This window comes from Copidosoma floridanum, unplaced genomic scaffold (genome assembly GCF_036245765.1).
Source record: "Copidosoma floridanum isolate Cflo_tuat_1 unplaced genomic scaffold, Cflo_Japanese_pri ptg000016l, whole genome shotgun sequence".
Lineage (NCBI taxonomy): Eukaryota > Metazoa > Arthropoda > Insecta > Hymenoptera > Encyrtidae > Copidosoma > Copidosoma floridanum.
In genome coordinates, this window is record NW_028321893.1 from 4,592,453 (window position 1) to 4,611,390 (window position 18,938).

The following is an 18,938-nucleotide window of genomic DNA, read 5'->3' on the forward strand; positions in this document are numbered from 1 at the left end:
CCCTGCACATATAAAAATGACACAATATACGAAAACCATACAATCAAATAAAAATCACGAGCAGTTCCTTGTGAGACATACAAAACCAGATCATCTTTTTCTAATACCGTAAATGAAAGAAGCCCTCAAATTATGCACATAGAGTAAGCCTCCTCTCTTAATTGACTTAACGAGAGGCTTGTAACAATTTTTTTATTTTTCTGTACTTTCTCATCTACTAATATTATTATTGAAATAATGTATATTTAGCATTTCGGAAAACAGGCTCTTCTTATAATTTTGTTCAGTGTCTATAATTTTTATTTTATCAAAATTGAAGTTGTGTGTAAATTCAATGCTATGTTGTGATAGTACAGATGTATCTTTTTTTTTTCTTCATGTCTCGTTTATGTTCTGCCATTTTTAATTTTAGGGCTCTTGATGTTAGACCAACATAACAGCAGTTGCAATTTGCACACGATACGTGGTAAACGACATTATTTTGATCGAGTGGCTTGGTTACATATTTTCCAAGTGAAAAGATTGAGCTCAACTTATTGTTTAAACGGTACACAAGACCAAGGTGAAGCTTCTTACAAAAATATTTGATAGGACCGTGCAAGCGGGGAATATACGGTAATGACAATATTACCTTATAACTATTATTGTTTCTATTGCAAATGTCAATCATGTTTATGTTTTTAAAGGTATTTATTCTTTTGTTTAAATATATATCAATAAAACTTTAAGGGTAGCTGTTAGCTAGTAAAAAATTATTGATTTATTTCAAATTATCGTTATGAACTTAAGTGTCTGCTAACTTAATGGAAAAGTCTACTAATGTGTAAATGATACCTATTTTATGTTGTATTGGATGGGTGGGAGAGAAAATTTAAGTATCAGCCAGCATGTGTGAATTTTTTGGTACCAATTAGTAAGCACTGTGTTATTTTGTCAAGTGATAATTTTTGAATCTAAGAAACTAACGCAGTTGCTTTTGCATGTCTCAGCAGTGGATTGTAATTCCGGACAATGGCTTTTAAAAATGTTTTTACTATAGTTAATATATTTAGTAGGCACACATATAAGAATATTATTCACATACCGCACATACAGTGCAACATCAAAACATAACTTCTCTAAGCATGAAATTTCAAGTAAACTCATCACAAGATCACACAGAACTGGACTACAGGGACTGCCTATGGGAAAGCCGAAAATTTGTTTATAAAATTTGTTGTTGAAATGAAAAAGAGTAGAATTCAAAATCATAGATACATTTGTGCAATATTTATTTAGAGAAACATTAATTTTTCCATTCAAGAATTTTCCAAAGTGTCTTATTGCATTTATAATTAAGGTTTCTCTAGTATTTTTAAACAAACTAACAACATCTAGACTAATAAGAGTATAACTAGGTAAAATGATAATATCTCTTAATTCATTCTTCAACCCATAACTATTTTTTACGTGTGATTTTGCAAGTCAAATATTCTTAATTGTTAAATAAGCAAGAAATTTTGGGAAAATATAAGTAGGTGAATTCAGTGTCAAGATCATGATACGGATAGCAAAAATTTTTTTGTGTATTTTTATTAGTCCGTAGAATTTAGATAAGTTTTTTTTATAAATATCTCCATGAGACTTATTTAATTCATTAAAAAAACCGTATTAATACTATTTGCTCACAATCACACGTGAAAAATAGATATGAGTTAAAGAATTAATTTAAAGACAATATCTTTTTACCTAGTTATACTCTTATCAGTCTGGTTGTTGGTTTGTTTACAAATACTAGTGAAACCTTCATCATCATGAATGCCGTTGATATCACCATTAAGCCTAACTCCTTCATTTACAGAGGAGTTCGAAAAGCAGCATACTAGTCATCGGGTAACATTACCGTCACCGCCACATGCATCGCCACCAATAATTGGTTTTACATGGTCACTGATCAAACAATTGGTATTGTCTGAGGCAACGTTGCAAATAGTTTGTAGCCTCTGGATTTATCAACTAAAAAGCTCAGTCGGCAGGATAATATGCCATCATCACTACCACCACCACCAGTTGAAATCAAAAACTCGACAACCGTCAATAAAAAAGGAAAAGGCAGAGTAGCATAAATGGAGGAAAGAAGAAAAAAAGATTATGTCGAAGTATTATATGAAAAAAATATGTCGAAGTATTATAAAGAAATTTAATTATAACAAAATGCTGTGAAACAAATATTTTTATTACTTAAAAAATAAATAGTAAAAAAGTTGAATAAATAAAATTTGTTTCAACGAAACTTATTACCTAATAATTTAGAGATTTCATTATATATACATATAATTCTGACATAATTAGCAATTGTATATATGCTGACAGTACAGGAATTATTTTAACAGTCAGCATAATTTTTTCATGTTTCTTGTGTGTAGCCTTAAAGCATGTAATGTCAGCATAAGCTCTATTCTGTGAATACGAAAATTTTTTTTTTTTTTTAATAAATACCTACTAACGTATTTTATTTTATTTTACACTGTATTTTGAGCAAGTACATACAGCCTGGTTTCATTAAGGATAATTGTCACAGTATTAGTAGCATTATACATTATTGGTAAAACATTTTTACATCGTTGATACAGTATTTAATATGTTGGTACTGTAATGATGTAACAGAACACCTCAAAATTTAAGGACCTAAGTGGTAGGCAATTTTGCTTTGGAAGGTCACCAATTTTCTTTTCGGGGAGCATTACGTGGTGAAAAAGCACATGTGAAAACTCACAGAGGTACTTGCTCAAAAGAGCTGCACTTGGCTGGGATCGAGCCGCGGTCTCCCACGTTTTAATGTGCAACCAAGCTGACGAAGCGACCATGAGCCCCCTAAATAAATATATAAATGTATATACATATATACATGTCTGCACATCTCTTTCTTATGTATGTGTGCTTGGTGCATGCATGTTTTATAATTTAAAAACAAAATATAGATTCATGACCAAAAGCGCTATTAATGTGGTGTTTAAAAATGTATGCGATGCTCCGTGCTTTTTCATACGCCTACCATTGGATAAACGTATGAAGTCTGGTACATAAATCAAAAGTAACTGAACGCGATTGTCGTATGCTTATTTGTATAATATTTGCCATACTATGGACTACACGACTTTTTCAGCTCCCACCTAGTATGTCGTAAGGCCTGGTGGTTTCCCTATAAATGCGGGCGCTATAACTGTATGTACGCCTACCCGTGAGATAATACTAGTGACACGTGGATAAACAAATACTCTGCAGCATATAAAACGTAGCAACTGTGGTATATTTGCTTTTGTCTGTACAAAGATAATTCACATATGTATTACTTCAGTATGCGGGTTACTGTTCCAACGACAAGGCAGACACACGCTTGTCTCGCCTCTTTGGATCGCACAAGTGCCCGAAACCTTTTCGTCTTCCCTTTTTTTTTGTTCGTCTCTTTATTGTGTGTGTCAGATGTTTTTTGGGATAGCATTGCTCAAGTGTCACGTAATTTTTTAAAATGTTAATTAGGAGTCTCTCAGTAGCTTTATATTAACGGTAACAAACGACAAGTTGGTGTTTTAACCGATTTTCTCTCTCTACGTATAACGAATTGGTTGAAAATCTTTGAGCAGCCCATTCCATGTTTTGTATCAATGCATTCGTGAATGTAGAAACCACGAGTGTTATCTGATAAAATTAGCTTCAATACTTCCCGTAGTTACTTCATCCAACAAACCCCTCAATTTAAAGGAAAACTCATGATTTCAAGAATTGGAAAAGAATTTCTAACAACTCTGCCATCCAAAAGAAGTTAATAAGAATTTAGAAAAGAAAAATGACTCTTAATATAATTAGCAGTGAATAATAATACGAAGGACTCTTAAAATATATGAGAGAGAGAGAGAACAACCATCGAGAAAATCGATTTTGCACGACGTGACCTCGATTCTGGTCCTCTTGGCTCTCTTGAGTACTTCTCTCGAGTTCTTACTTTAATTTTCCGATATCTCCGAATCGATAACCCTTTTCCTTTGCCAATTCCCACCTCCTCTTCCCGTCTCTCTAACGTTTTACTCACCACAACTGGTTGCTTCGTACTTTTCATATGTTTACCCACACAACAATTTTCTTCTTTTTGCGTGTTTCTTCCTCTATATTGCTGGATCGAAGATCCGATACATAATGATAAATTTACAATTAATTCACAATAACTCAATCAAAACAGCTGATACCATCACTTCTTTCATCGTTATAAATCGGGAGCATCCCAATAAATTTTGGGACAAGCCCATCACACCCCCACTGGAATAGAATTGATTAAAAGGATAGATGATAAGGGAGCCTGTGATAAGTATATACACTAAAGATAGTAAAAAATCACTGTCTGTCATGAGATTGATGAGTAAAACTGTTTTCTCATAATGTAAGATATTACGCAAAAGAAATCCACAATTTCAGCTATTTATTTGATAATTTCAGGTCAATGAGCTTACTTACATGTTAACGTTGCCCATATCTTTTTGGAATTACAAAAAAATTAAGAATTTATAAAAAAACATAACAAATTTTTTGTATGAAGTGTTTGCGATGTATAAGAAAAACCACTACTCCATGTAAAAGAACGTGCGTACGGTAAAATTATACGTTGGCTTATCTGTGACCAAAAATTTAAAAGGCAACACATTAACGGCTTTATCAACATGTAGATAACCCAGAGCACAATGAAATTTGTTAATATTGCGGAAAAAATTATTACAAAAAGATGCATTCAAAAAGCATTACAATGAAATCGATAGAAGAGTACGTAAAGAATTTTTATAGTACGTGAATGATTTTCTTACTTTTTTCAGAATACAGATCAAACTAATTTGAATGGAAGATTACATATCCATGTGGACTCATCAATGTATTGATGTTTGATTGGTGAGTTACAAGTTGATTGGTTCCATTAAAGTCAGAGATCTAAAGAAATAGATTTTCTCTTTTTTTCTATGTACATGTGGTATAAAAAATTATGACATATTGTACTACGATTCCTAGTATACCAGCAGAGTTCTTACGTATCCTTTGTCCCTAATCTCTACCTTCCTTATTTGTTTTCCGTAATGACCATCCTATTTTCCCAAAAATCCGAGTCTTTCGTGCGGTGACCTTGCAAAGTTCCCCTCAGACAACTCGGTCATCCATCCCACTGGATACTATTTATAGGATGCAGCAATTGTCTCAAACACACCCTGGCTATTGTTAAGTTAAATGGAAAAATAATTTTCAATAAGCTATCTAACTCGCTGTACTGAAACTTTTTATAACCAATAGTGACTTTACTCGATGAGCTGGCCAGGTGTTGGCTTTCCTTCGGAAAAAAGCCCCTGGAGGTCTAGACATTACTAGAAAAGTTGAATCTTTCTTTTGATAATAAAATTAAAATATGTGCACCTTAATAGTTATAAGAGCACAAAATAACTATAGACCAAAATTCAACAGATAAGATTAAGATATTTTGACATATTGTAGTCTACATTTATATCCCAGGAATGTAGATGTACTAAGTAAGGTCTAAAAGTTTCTGGCCTGAACCATATAATTAAGGAAAAATTTCTAATCACTTACATTATTTCTTAACATCATCACCTTTTAACTTACCACATACGTGTTAATAGTGCATACATGGAGTGGGGCTTAAAGCGCATATTGAAATTAAGTTTCACATGTATGCGTTATCCCTTTGCAGAATAAAAAATTTAATACAAAATCACATAACTTTTGTACAAGCTGCAGATTCTTCATCCACAGACAAAATAATTAACACAGTGAAAATAACAATTAAAGGGGAAGAAAGTATGTGAACAAAATAACTAAGGTCATGTTAATACAACAGTGCCTAAGACGCTAATTGAGTCACTCGACACAAATTTTTCTTGTAAACATGCTGTAACGTCTAGTGATGTCCTTTTACTGTCTAATATCCCACGGATTAATACTACTGCTTGATTGATAGGTTGCCTACTCACCAACAACTTCTGCTCCCTAAGCTTTACCCCCAGACCTACCTACAGTTATTTAATTGATTTAGAGCTTCAATAGAATAGCGCCCTACGGGCTTGGCCTTTTTTCTGGAGAAGCAGCCAATCAGTGGGCAAGTAGCCTATAATAAGCAAGTTAATCGTATTCATAAGGTTTCATCTAAGTATCTAAATTTTAGTATAATATTTTAAATTAAATAAATTAAGTTCTTTTAACTATACAATAAAAAATTTTCTTCTCACAAAATTCATTACCAACGTAACACTTTATATACTTTACTGGTCACAGCAGCAAAATTGTTGGTGTTAAATCATTTGTTGTACATCAAAGTACCAGAAAATTACTTTAACTGTTAAATTCTGCTTTACAGAAACATACTTGTTATTCACGTACTGCACGCCGCATTTAAATATCAGTGCACAAAAGTTGCATTGCTGAGCCATGAAGTAATAATTAAGGCCTCATCCTGAAAAATCAGAAGCTTTCACATAAATACAATAAACAGATGTAGCATTGACGCACTAAAAATTCTACTAACGCGAATAGACAAGATAAAACTATTTAACAAGGCGATTACAAGTATTTACCAAGGCGAAGTAATGCTGAAAAATTTAAAAGATTTATTAACTCATAAAATGAATCCTTCTGATACAAAACTATCATCCAGTAAAATAAAGCCATAGCCGACTTCTACCAAAAAACAAATAAGCTTTTAACTGACAACATAAAAATAACCAAAGACTTTTTCCACATCCCACCTCCGCCCTACTTATACATAAGAGCACGAAATTTACCCAATGCTTATAAAACAACTTACAAATTACAATTTTAACACAACAATAACACAAACAAATTAACTGAAAACAAAAACATGTACACTCTGGCACTGGTTAAATACCAAAAACGAGACAGATTACCAAAATATCTGAATATCACAACTCCAACAACTCCACACATAATGACTACTTCTATTTTTTTTAAAAACCCTTTTCTTGTACTCCTTTTAGAACTATAAGCAGCCTGTATTACAAAAAAAATTTAACTTTGGCACCTATGCAAAATTTTCTTATAAAAGATGAAATTAAAGTGATACCTGTCTACAACAGTTCAAACATTTCACTTTACACCTTTCAAGGGGGCTCATCACCTTTTTGAAAGTCAAGCCACTGCACCCAAATGGAAATTCATAGTAATGAATTACTTAACAGACATACAGTTCAAATTTTAGAGCACGTTGCTGATAAAAAAAAAAAAAATACGTTTAAAACATGAAATTTTAGCATTGGTCTTACAAGGTATTTGATTATTTTACCAAAAGTTTTAGCATTTTAAGGCCGAAAGTTGAGCCATTTGTTACAAAAACTTGAAGCAAGTTGTTTAAATCTCAGAAAGAATCAGAAAACAAAAAATCACGAAATTTCAAAAATCAACAAAAATTCAAAATCAAGACATAAAAAATTTTGGCAACAGACTTTAAAATCCACTGGTCCACAATATAAGAAGACAAACAATCACGAAAAAAAATCTGAAACTCGAAAATCAGTGATTACAAATTATCTGTATTTAAAAATCAAAAACATTCGAACTTTGGTAGGAAAAATCGCGAAACTACCAACAATTGCCATTACAGTTAAATAAAAAATTAACGATTCTGTATCCAAAACATATGCATAGAATTAAATTGACACAATATTAAAACACAAATGTCAATGGTACAGAAAACTAGCTCCTCAAGAGCCTTAAAAGTTTTTAAAAACTTAAAAATTAAATTCAAGCACACTCAATATTTAGATGACTCTTAAATATTTTCTCACACTTGGTACCACAAGGACTTCTAATTATGCAACAAAACATATATATATATAAAGAACGAAACTTTGAAAAACGCTCACAAGTAAAGGATGCACTAGCCACTATATTTTAGCATCGGTTAACTAAAATTACTAATAATTTTTTTCCGCTTATTCTTTAGGAATTTTTCATATTGTTTTAAAAGTATTTTAAGCAAGGAACAACGTGAGTCTAGAAAGAAGTGAATCACTGGCAAGTTACTTACATCTGCAGTACAATGATGATTTATGTCCATGCACGCTGGCCTATACTAACCGAGGATGAAAAATAAACAAAATATTTTTCGATGCATTGAAATGAAGTAACCATTGATGCAAAAGTTTAACTGGAAACAGTTAAACTGAGGGGTAATATTACATGCAAATTCAATTTTAGATTGGAAGTAAACAACATGAAGCTAAATATTAGAATAACTCAGAGTTAATACATATAAATAAGCGAAAATGCCAAAATTGTCACATACAGTTAGAAGCAACCCGTACACCCTACACTGTCAGCAAGCAACAAAATTACACATTAACTATGGTAAACTTAGTGAAGCAACCTTATTAAATTTCAAAGAATTATCAAATTTTTACCATTCATGTTCACAGGTTCAAGATTTAGCGAGTAATCCTTTTGTATCACATCAACAACCTTATAAACATACTGCAATAGTCTAGTTTGTAACTTAGTTAAATTCCATCACTTTTTTAAATGTAAGGGTGAACTGCTTCTGTATGGTTTTCGTACAGAAAAATCAGCAGATAGAACCGACTATAGGCTTAAAAATCATGGAATCCGAAATTTCAATAAAACTAGAATGGGTTAAAACGTCATCGTCCACCATAGTTGCGACAACACTATATACCGTGAAGATCAGGAAGTACACAATTTTTTGAGATAAATACAAACTTATATTGTTAGAATGTGCCAAAATTTTCAAACAAATATTAGCCTAGTTAATTACAACTGGCACCACAAACTATGTCATAAAATACCGTAGATCTCAAGGTGAAAAGTGAATTAACAATAAGCCAGCAAAGGATCAAGAAGTATTAAACAAACTCACCATCATCATCCACAGAAAACACAAACTAAAAAGGGTTCTTTAGTATATACAATAAAACATTAATCTACATGATTCAATTTATTTGTTTGGTTTTGTTTTTTCTTATAACAACTCTACAAATATGTATATACATGTGGGAAATTACATGTCAACTTCCCTAAAAAGAGAAGATTTTTCTGAAACTTTGCACACACGTAGCTCGTGGTCAGACAAACTTATCATTTAAGTTCTAGAGCCTAAGTTACATTGCGCTTTTGTCACATACAGTCACAAAATATAGATTTTTCAAAAATGCCAACACTATGGACTTTGCAAGAAATTATAAATAGAAAAAGCCGTAAATATGGTTTTGTTAGTTTTTTTCCCGTTGATTATAATTAAAATATTTTTTAACTTTTTGAGGGTTGTTTTCACCGTTCTTAAGGCGTTGGAAGTTTGAAAAATAAAACTTGCAAAGTATGAACTTCTTACTAATGCTTTTTTCCAATCATATGTCTGATACTCTCAAAAAATGTATCTTTTATAACGAGATAAACATGGGTCTAATCACTAGAAAGCTCTAGCTGTTAAAATTTTTATTTATCAAACAACATAATAATAAAACGACAACTTTATGCATGTATAATGAAATACAGTAGAAAATAGCCATTCCTCAAAAATCCACTATTAGACTTGTACAAGTGCTAGACATGTCTTTTAACATGTACCAAAAGCTAAAAATGTAGGGTTCTGAGTCCACTGCCATTAGTTTTTTTTTTTTCTCACACCTGAAACCTTTTCAAGAAAAGTTATAAGGTGTATCAATAGGTGCAGTAGAAAAATGTTTGCCAATAGACGAAAATTAATCGTATAAATGTTTAAACATCAGTGTAATAAGGAATATTCACTCTAAAATCTGTTAAAAAATTTGATTGGCAATATCATTCAATATCATTAAATAAACTTTTTATAAAAGCATCTAAAACATCCTTCATGTTTCATCTAGGTCCGTTTGGGGACTAAGCGTTGTAAAACGATACTATGGTAAACGTAAAACATTACACTATTAGCCAAGAACTGAGTACGGCTTGTTTTTATTTGAAAATAATGCGTCTTATATAAAATAAAGAGTTTTAAGATTAAAAAATTGTAAAACTTAAAATAAAAATCAACCATCTTGAACCCCTCGTTTTAAAGATCATTGTTCTAACTTTACAGAAAAATATAGTGAGCATATTTATCCCTTCATACAAAGTTTTTTTTACAAATTTATATGAACCTGTCAGACAAAACGTTTAAATATTCCATTTCCATAGTTAGAGAACTCTAGTGACCAGATTTTTTCTCATTCTATTCTTCAACAAAATTTTTTTTGAAATTATAGGACACGTTAAGAAAAAAGCATAGAAAAAACGTCATGTTTTACAAAATTTTATTTTTTGAAGTGGAGTTACTACTAGTTCATGGGTGCTGTTAAAGGCATTGATCCAAAAAAAGACATTAAAGAAGGAGGTATTATAATATATACATTTCACAGACATAACATTATCATTCTCTTTAAATATACGCATGTTACTAGTATGTAAAACTGTCTGTAAGTTAAATTGTCTCCTGGTTCCACGGCCTGGAAAGAAGCGTGAGAGAAGAATCCACAACTAAGATTAGTTTTAAGTTAAGGTAAAATTACATAATTGCTTCAGAAGTTACTTAACACATTAATTTGTATAATTCCCTACTACAAAATATAAAAGTTTATCTAAAGTGTGGACCCTGATGAGATATACGCCTACAGTAAGAAATGAGTTATAATTACTATAACTAAGCTTAATGCGGTTAGCCGGCTTTTCAAAGGTTTCCTAATATAATAAATCTCTGATTTAATGCAGGGTTTACAAAAATTAGTTGCACGGTAAACTCTGACTATAAAAAACTATCTCTAATAAAAACTAGTCCTATTCCATTAAAATTTATCTTTTTTTTTATGTATTCTTATTAAAAATCAAGTCTCGTCACCGGCTACTACAAAAAACTCTGGGAGGCTTATGCTTTTTAAACTTGCAATGTTATACATTGTCTATAAAATTAACGATTTAGATAACTCTTGGCATTCTGACAATTAGGTCACAAGGAACATTAAAAATATTTTTTACTGCCCTTACGGTACACATAAATTAAAGACAAAAGTATCCCTTTATTTTCTCGTTACAATACGTGAGAGAATTAATGCTATTCATGAGGCTCAATAAAATTAGCTAGGTCATAGTATACACAGTAAGGCACAGTACTTGCCAAGGTCACATTAACTCACATGCATCTAAGATATATTCTGCGTAAACCAAGTCTGAAGCTTCCCAAATATAAGTTCTTACCATAGTAAGGATCAACTTGTTTAATTAATAGAACTATGCTTTCAATATTGGTTTATCTAATGCCTTTCAACTAGTAAAACTCACAGAAAATGAAATTATCTTAACATTGCTACTTCCTAAGATTATCTTCACAAAATTTTATCTGCCAAAAGTCAGTAATTCTGACAGCATATTTATCACAATGCTTGTCAACTAAAAAATTTGAATCTGAGTGAAAGTACCACAGCTAATACCACAATGATAGTACAGTAAAAAAGTACGACAGATATTCTTACTAACAGTCGACGTACTAATATTCGTCGTGAAATAGTTTACATAAAATTTAAAACTACCTATAAGAAAAATTGAACGATAAGAAAAGTTTTTTTAACCTAATACCTTAAAATATGTAGTTCTAAAAATTGTTTTTGCGCACGTGCGTTTAAACGTTTATGTATATTTGTAAGCTAGCTTTTTGTTGAGTGAAACATGTCTTTTTTTAGGAATATCGATTTTAAAAAACTTTTTGCTGTATGATTGATGTATCACCGTGTTTTAATAAGAGACTTTGACGTTGCCGTGAACATTCATGGCTTAAAATTAGGTTTTTGTAACGATTAAACAATTCATTATTTTTCTTCTTTATTTTTTATCATTATTTTCTTAACGATAAAACTGTTTTGTGAGTAAGATATTCAATTACAAGACAAAATCAATAAAATAAGACAATCCGAGCCCCCTTTACTATAAGTAACAGTAAATATTTAGTTCTGACTACTTTAGAATTTAAAAAAGTTATTTTTTTATTTTCTACAAGATACTTTCTTGAAATGACAAGGACTTGGACATTTTCTGTATGCAACGGCTCATTTTTGCTTTATTTACACTAGAACTTTTTTTATAACTTTAACTTCTTTAAAAAACCTGTAAACTTATTTATTATTAACTTTCATTCTTGTCCTATTTTATAACTAGTAGGAAAACAACTAAATGTAAAATTCCTTCCTAAGATGAAATCACACGTATATTACTGGTAATTTATTTTAAAACCATACAAATAGATACTTCATGTGTATACTGTATTTTCTGATCGTAGCATAATTATTTTTACAGATATGGTTATCAAATACATCGTAAAAAACTACTTTGGTAATAAAAGCTTTGTTGTGCTTCAAAACCATAATATAACAAATATCTTCATGAAATTTTTCTCACAAACAAGTATCACTAGTAGTAAAGTTTCTGTTTCATCAAAGTTACTTTTATAACACATGTTCTTAAGATTATGACTATCATTCGTGCAGCTCAAGCATTAGATTTTTTATGAAAATAACATTATTTTTGACTTGCTTCAAAATATTTGTACTTGAGTTATGCACAAAAGTAATTTTAAGGAGTTATTAAAATGTACGAAATCTGTTTTAAATTAAACAAACTCCAACACACTAAACAAATTAATCAATAAGTTTTAATATTTTTCTAACAATTTATTTTTAAGCCAGCGGATGTTTAAGTAACCGTTAGGATCATAAACCAACTATTTAAGTTATAGAAAAGAAAGTGCTTTATTGTCTAGGGTTTTATGTTCTCAAAGTGGAACTTGTGGCCTAAAATAACATTATTATAGGACCTTATTATTAACTATAAAAATGTTTCTAACAAGCAATAGTAGTAATTTTAATTACATGAATACTAAAATGATTGCAGGTAAAGTTACGATAAAGACTAAAATAGAAGCAGAGCTTATTCTTCTTAACGTAATTAACAAAAAAAAAGTATATACTTGATGAGAATACCTGTTTTTGAGAGCGCTCGATCGTTGTATAGTTATTACTTGCATTAATTACTGTAAAGTCTTTTTCAAAGTATAAATATTTAATGCAATGTGTAGCACCAACCCAAGAAGCAGTCAGGCAGATTGTCACGCAAATGCCAAAATAAATCTACAAAAAGTAAGGTTATTATTTATTAAGTTTCGAAATAAGATTATCTTAAGAACACAAAAGAAAACATTTAACAATATAAGTTTCCTTTATAGCTTTCATTTTGTTATCCTTTTCTTTTATGATTCATGAAAAGAAAAACTTCTTCTAACAAAGCAGCTAAGAGATTAAAAATAATTCCATACAAAGAACAATAAAGTATAAATAAAACTTTATCTGAAACAAAAAAAGTAGTAACTTGTGCTTTTTCTCTTTAACTCTACAGGGTATGGTATAACTTAACATTTAGATTACCATGCGTTTCGGGCTGGTAAGAGACAACTGAGATATTTAATGTATAGAAGAATCATTTTTAAGCAGCAATAAAATACTTACAGAAATTTATTTTGCACTTGATGAAATACATTCAATACATACAATCATATACATTTTATGAATCATTTAACAACTCAAAAACTTTTAACTTTACTGTAAACAACATTCAATTAAACGAAATAAAAATAATAGTCCTTTGGTAAGTCCAAAAATATTTGTCTTAAGATAATTTGATTGGATGTACAACAATTACTTGTTTACTTACTTTTACTAACTTAGTTACTGCCATCAGACTTTTTTTGGGTCACTCAAATAGAGCGCTTTGTAAAGGAAAAGAAGTTACTTATCAAAGAAATTTGCCAGAAATGTTATTTCTTAAAATTTCATGAATTAAAAATTCACTACGCTGCCAAAAAAGCAATATTTCAGGATTCTTTCAACTAGTTTTCTTTAGCCAAGATTTTTTTCTTCTACAGTGCTTAGGACCACTAAAACGATTTTGGTATGCATGTGGGTGAGTATATTTTTATAAGCGTATGCACATCAAGTCTTATCTCACAATCAAGGGCTCATTCTCTGTTAAAATTTCTTACTAACTTAGATAGAGAGTGTAATTATTTACGATCCTACTCTCGTTATGTTGACAATGTATAAAGTAAAGTCGCAAAAACCGTTGCAACCACTAACCACTAAAACTGCTCAACCAATCTTGCTAAAATTTTGCATACTGATTCTTGACACTTCCTAAATAGTTTTGGAAAAGTTTTTATCTTAAAAAAATTAATAACAATAGAAAAAAAGTTAAGTAAGCCTGCTTATAACATGCTCGAAAAAATTGCCGAATATTACAGACGTTCACTGCACCAACAACACTATTATCTAATGGACAAGCAACGAATGCCAACAAAAAATAAACGTTCTTATTACTAACATCTCCAGCATAATAATAGGAGACATCTAGGTAGAGCACAATCTGCTCTAGCTATTGAGGATTTCATGGCCATTCTTCTAATCTACCTGGTACCACTAAAGCAGATTGTGGTACGTTACCATGGCAGGGAGAACAACCCTTGAGGAGTTTGGGCAGCCATAACGGCTTGTTTCTAAAGTCCTCAGTGGTTCGTTGCAACAGCAAACCCACACAGAAGGTATATTCTTCAGGCCCACTTCTTCGACTAACGATGAGCGAGTGGTTATAAGAGGAATGACCCAAAGACGAGATAGTTTTTAGCCAACGGAGTACATCCCTCCAGCACGGTCTTTGCACCCAGAGACTCTACGAGTGAGAGTTAAACTACCCACAGCTGGCCTTGAACTACTTGAACCAACTTTCTGGCTCTTAATCATCCAGAATGATATTAAGAAATGACTGGAAGTATTACTACTAGTGCTTTTCAGGGCCGTTATAAGTATTAACATTTCCTAACTAAACATTATTATCACGGTTCTTCTTAAGGCCATGTGACGTTCAACTACCTTGCCAAAAACACATTTTTACCACCATTTCTAGCAACGATTCGTTAACTGAATGATTACATAAAGCTGGCCACTATAAAATCAAATTAGTTATTCACTGGTGGACATCACAAATGGAGTTCTTCGTCACGAGGCTAAGAACCCTGGCCATCGATGATGCTGCATTATCCTCTTGACTCTAAGTATTAAACCAGGAATCACCGATTCTCTCCGAGGTCTGCGCTGGGCAAAACTAACAGCTATGAAGAAAAAAAGAAACTTGAGCAAACAGAACAGTCTATAACGAGCAAATATTACGAACGAATATTTCCAACTTTAATCACCAAAACGTTTGAGCTCTGCAAAAAAAGAAGGTGCTTTGGACACCAACGTCTTCAACGTTATATTAGGGGATATTGGGAGAGATCTATACGACTAGAACGCTTCAGACGTTGTTTTTTTACCGATCAGCCTGGTGCTACAGCAGCAGGCCAGAAAAGATCACTTGGAGGTATCTAGGCAGTCACGTTTGATGGAAACTTCAGTCAAAAAAGAGCTTAGCTTACCAATCCTTTTTAGGGCCGTCAGACATTGAACTATCTTGTCAACAAATATGTTACAACTCAATAAAATTAAAAAAAAAAACAGTCTTTTCATATCCTAAAAGTTTTAACCATGCCTATAGTCGCAAGAAAGAGAACTTCAAAAGCATCTCATGTATCCAATTTAAGGTGTTAAGAAACTCACGCAGAACATTTATTGAGATTGAATCAGCAGCATCAAAATTATAACATTATATAACAAATAAAGAATTTATTAAGTGAAAGATCAGCTTTCCATTAAAACCTTTACAGTAATCCCTTATATTTTCTAGATTTTTTAGTAGCTAAAATAGTATGTATTTGTAGTGGCGATAAAAAAACATAGAGATTTAGCTCCGGCACTTTGTTGCTCTCGTAGCAAAGTTGTAAGATTGGAAAAAACAACCTTTTCACTCATATATTTTTGTCAGTTTGAAATCTTAACAGTTTGAACAAAAAGACCAATTCATCTATTATAACGTGAGAAAGTGAAAATCAATGACCCTTTAGGGCCGATTACTATTTTATGGCGTAATCAGCGCACGGTACTTTTCACCATTATTATATTTTTTTTATTTTTTATAGCTTATAATTTTACCAAATAAACTACATGAACATATAAAAGAAATGTTTTTGATAAAAAGTTTTAGGTTCTGAGAAGTGTCAGGAATAGATGTAAAATTTTTTACTAAATTTTTTACTTTACGTGTCAACTCACTGCAGTGTTCTCTTCAGTAAGTCTCGGACAAAGATAAGACAGGTTTGCCGCTAGTATTTAATAAAATCAATTTAACAAAGCCCATTTTCTCTCAAATATAGTGTTATCCAGAAGACTGGCTTTGGGGTGCTCACAAAATAAATACAAGGAACTTTATATTTAGTCGTTTTATAATTAATCATTCGTGGTAAAAGCGTCATCGTACATGGCTGTCGTTCTTATCAGTTTTATATCCCTTCTTACATTGTCTATGTATATATTCCTAATTATACTATTTTTATATTCAGAGTTTGACAATTATTTTCCATTATTTGAGTCGTTTCTCGATCGGAATTGCATAAGTTTTAACAAGGACTGTTCCAATGCTGGTTTCTTATTAACATATCCCTTGAAATTGTAATCATTAAGTGTAGTATAATTTTTTTATGTTTGAGAAACTTCTTGCTAATGCATTTATAAGTGTATCAATATTAATTGTTATTCTATATTTCTGTCATATAATTGTTGCTTCTACTTGTGCATATATGTGTTGACATTATTGGAAAAAAAATTACAATAGTTACTATCAGGACAAATTCGGAATTGTGCTGATAGTTCACATAATTTTCTGATGTTATAAGTGCATATCTTAAATAAACGTAGAATCTGCATAAGGCACATTTCATTAACTATAAATATAGATATACTTTTTTTAGATCTTATTAATACATCAAAATCTGTTAAATTTTGAACAATTAATATATTCCTCGAGTATTTTCAATTCATCATTTTAGTAATTTTTCTACAAAAAGCTATTTCGTTTATTCTAGATGTTAAAGATAGACAATATGAAAACAGTTTTTTACAAAAAAATTAACTTAAAGCAAAGCAAGCTCTTTTCTTACAAAATTTCTAATTTACAAATAATTTTATGACTCTAAACAAACGGAAGCATTGTTTCAATGTTTACAATCTAAAAAAAAGCTGCTTGAAAATGATTATAAAGGAATTAAGGATTTTTAACAAAAAAGACGAGAATAGTAAGAACGTTCAATTATACATGTCAATAGTGTTGTACGTGTTTTTTATGTACAATTATGTATAGTTTTCCTGATTTCTTATCAGTTGTAAGTAATGCTTAAATGTTTTACTTTGATAATAATGTCGTTTCTACCTTTGTTTTATCACACACCCTATTTACTTTTCTGACTAACTTCACTACTGATGAAATTTTTAAACGTAGTCCTTGAGGTGAGGATCTTTACAAATACTATGTAAGACTTGTAGTGTCAAATAAAGAAAAAATTTCATTATCAATAAGAACGTTTTTCTTTATTGCTTTATTCATACTACACTGAGTAACAATACCTCTTTTAAAAAAAGGCAAAATTTGATTCTTTCAATAGTTGGTGAATTTATGATGTGACAAAAAATTCCTCTATCGCACTTTGAATTCGACTAATCATAAAATTTTTTGAAGCATATAATATCTGTTCATAACTTCTTTGGATCAATGAAGCCTTTTACATTTTCGTACTCTTTTTTTTATAATTTTTCAAATTTAGCTTAATTTAAACGAAAACTTTCATTTAATCTTAACATTTTAAGTAATAACCATAGGTACAAAAATTTTATTTTTTTTTAAATAATATTCTGCTTCTGTTACTCTTTAATAATATACGAAATTTTTCAGAAATCAACACCTAAAAAAATTTACATGATTCCAGATGGTTCATAACTATTGATTAGGGATTTAAATAACTGTTTCCAAATCTATTTTGAGGACCATTTAAGCCTTATCCTGATTAGTTTAATTAACTTTTTTCAACTTCTTATTTCAAAATCAGAGTTCTAAGGATACACTACACGTAGCTGTGTAACTCTCATAGTTATCTGAATGTTTGATGACACGCCATTTGCTTAAGGAGTTAAATAAAGAAAATACTAGTCTACGGCATAAATACATTTTTTTAAATTAGAACATAGTTTTTATGACTTTATTTATTTCAGGCTTATAAAAAAATGTCTATGACATAATACTTATATTCAAGCACATATACATTTGAATTAAAAATAATTCATTTAAGAAGCTGACTTATTTTTTATGTAACTCTTCGAGTCATATGTGCAATACAGCAACCTGTTAAAAATTTTTTTTTGTATCAAATAAGTATAGAAATATATTAAGTACGTTAAATGAAAGTTTCATGAAAGTTACATTTAAACATATTTTTACAATAGGTCTTCTAAATAATCTTATAAAATTTTAATTATGTTAAAAACGAATTTGTAATTATTCATAGTAAATTACTACACCCCATGTTATGTATTTAATATTTATTACTTTGAAACACATAGTTGCTTTCTGAAATTATGAAAAGCGAATACTCAACGGTCTTCTTCTATAACAAGCTGCTGTCAAAAAACCTAAACTAGGCGTTTAATCTCCAAACAATATTAGAAAGCGCTCATCTTTCAACATCCACTCGCACTACTACATCCAAGATAAAGGACAATCTACAATTTCTTATATTCTTTACTACGTATATTCACCGTATATTCTTACGTATAGTCAACCTTGTGAGATAGTATGACTGCGTACACACAAGCATCAAGTAATAGATAACATGGATGTTGCTTAAATTTATTTCGGTAACTTAAATATTTTAACATTTAACACTCCAATTAATAGAAACAAAATTT

General features: G+C 30.7%; 1 protein-coding gene across 1 annotated transcript in view; it reads right to left on the bottom strand.

Moving 5' to 3' along the window:
• LOC106640732 (solute carrier family 35 member F3) overlaps positions 1-18,938 on the bottom strand; it is a 516,306-nt gene that overhangs the window by 462,727 nt on the left and 34,641 nt on the right. Inside the window, exon 2 of the mRNA XM_089592356.1 lies at positions 13,079-13,187. Within this exon, the coding sequence (XP_089448482.1) occupies positions 13,079-13,187 (109 nt within the window). The remainder of the gene's footprint in view (positions 1-13,078; positions 13,188-18,938) is intronic.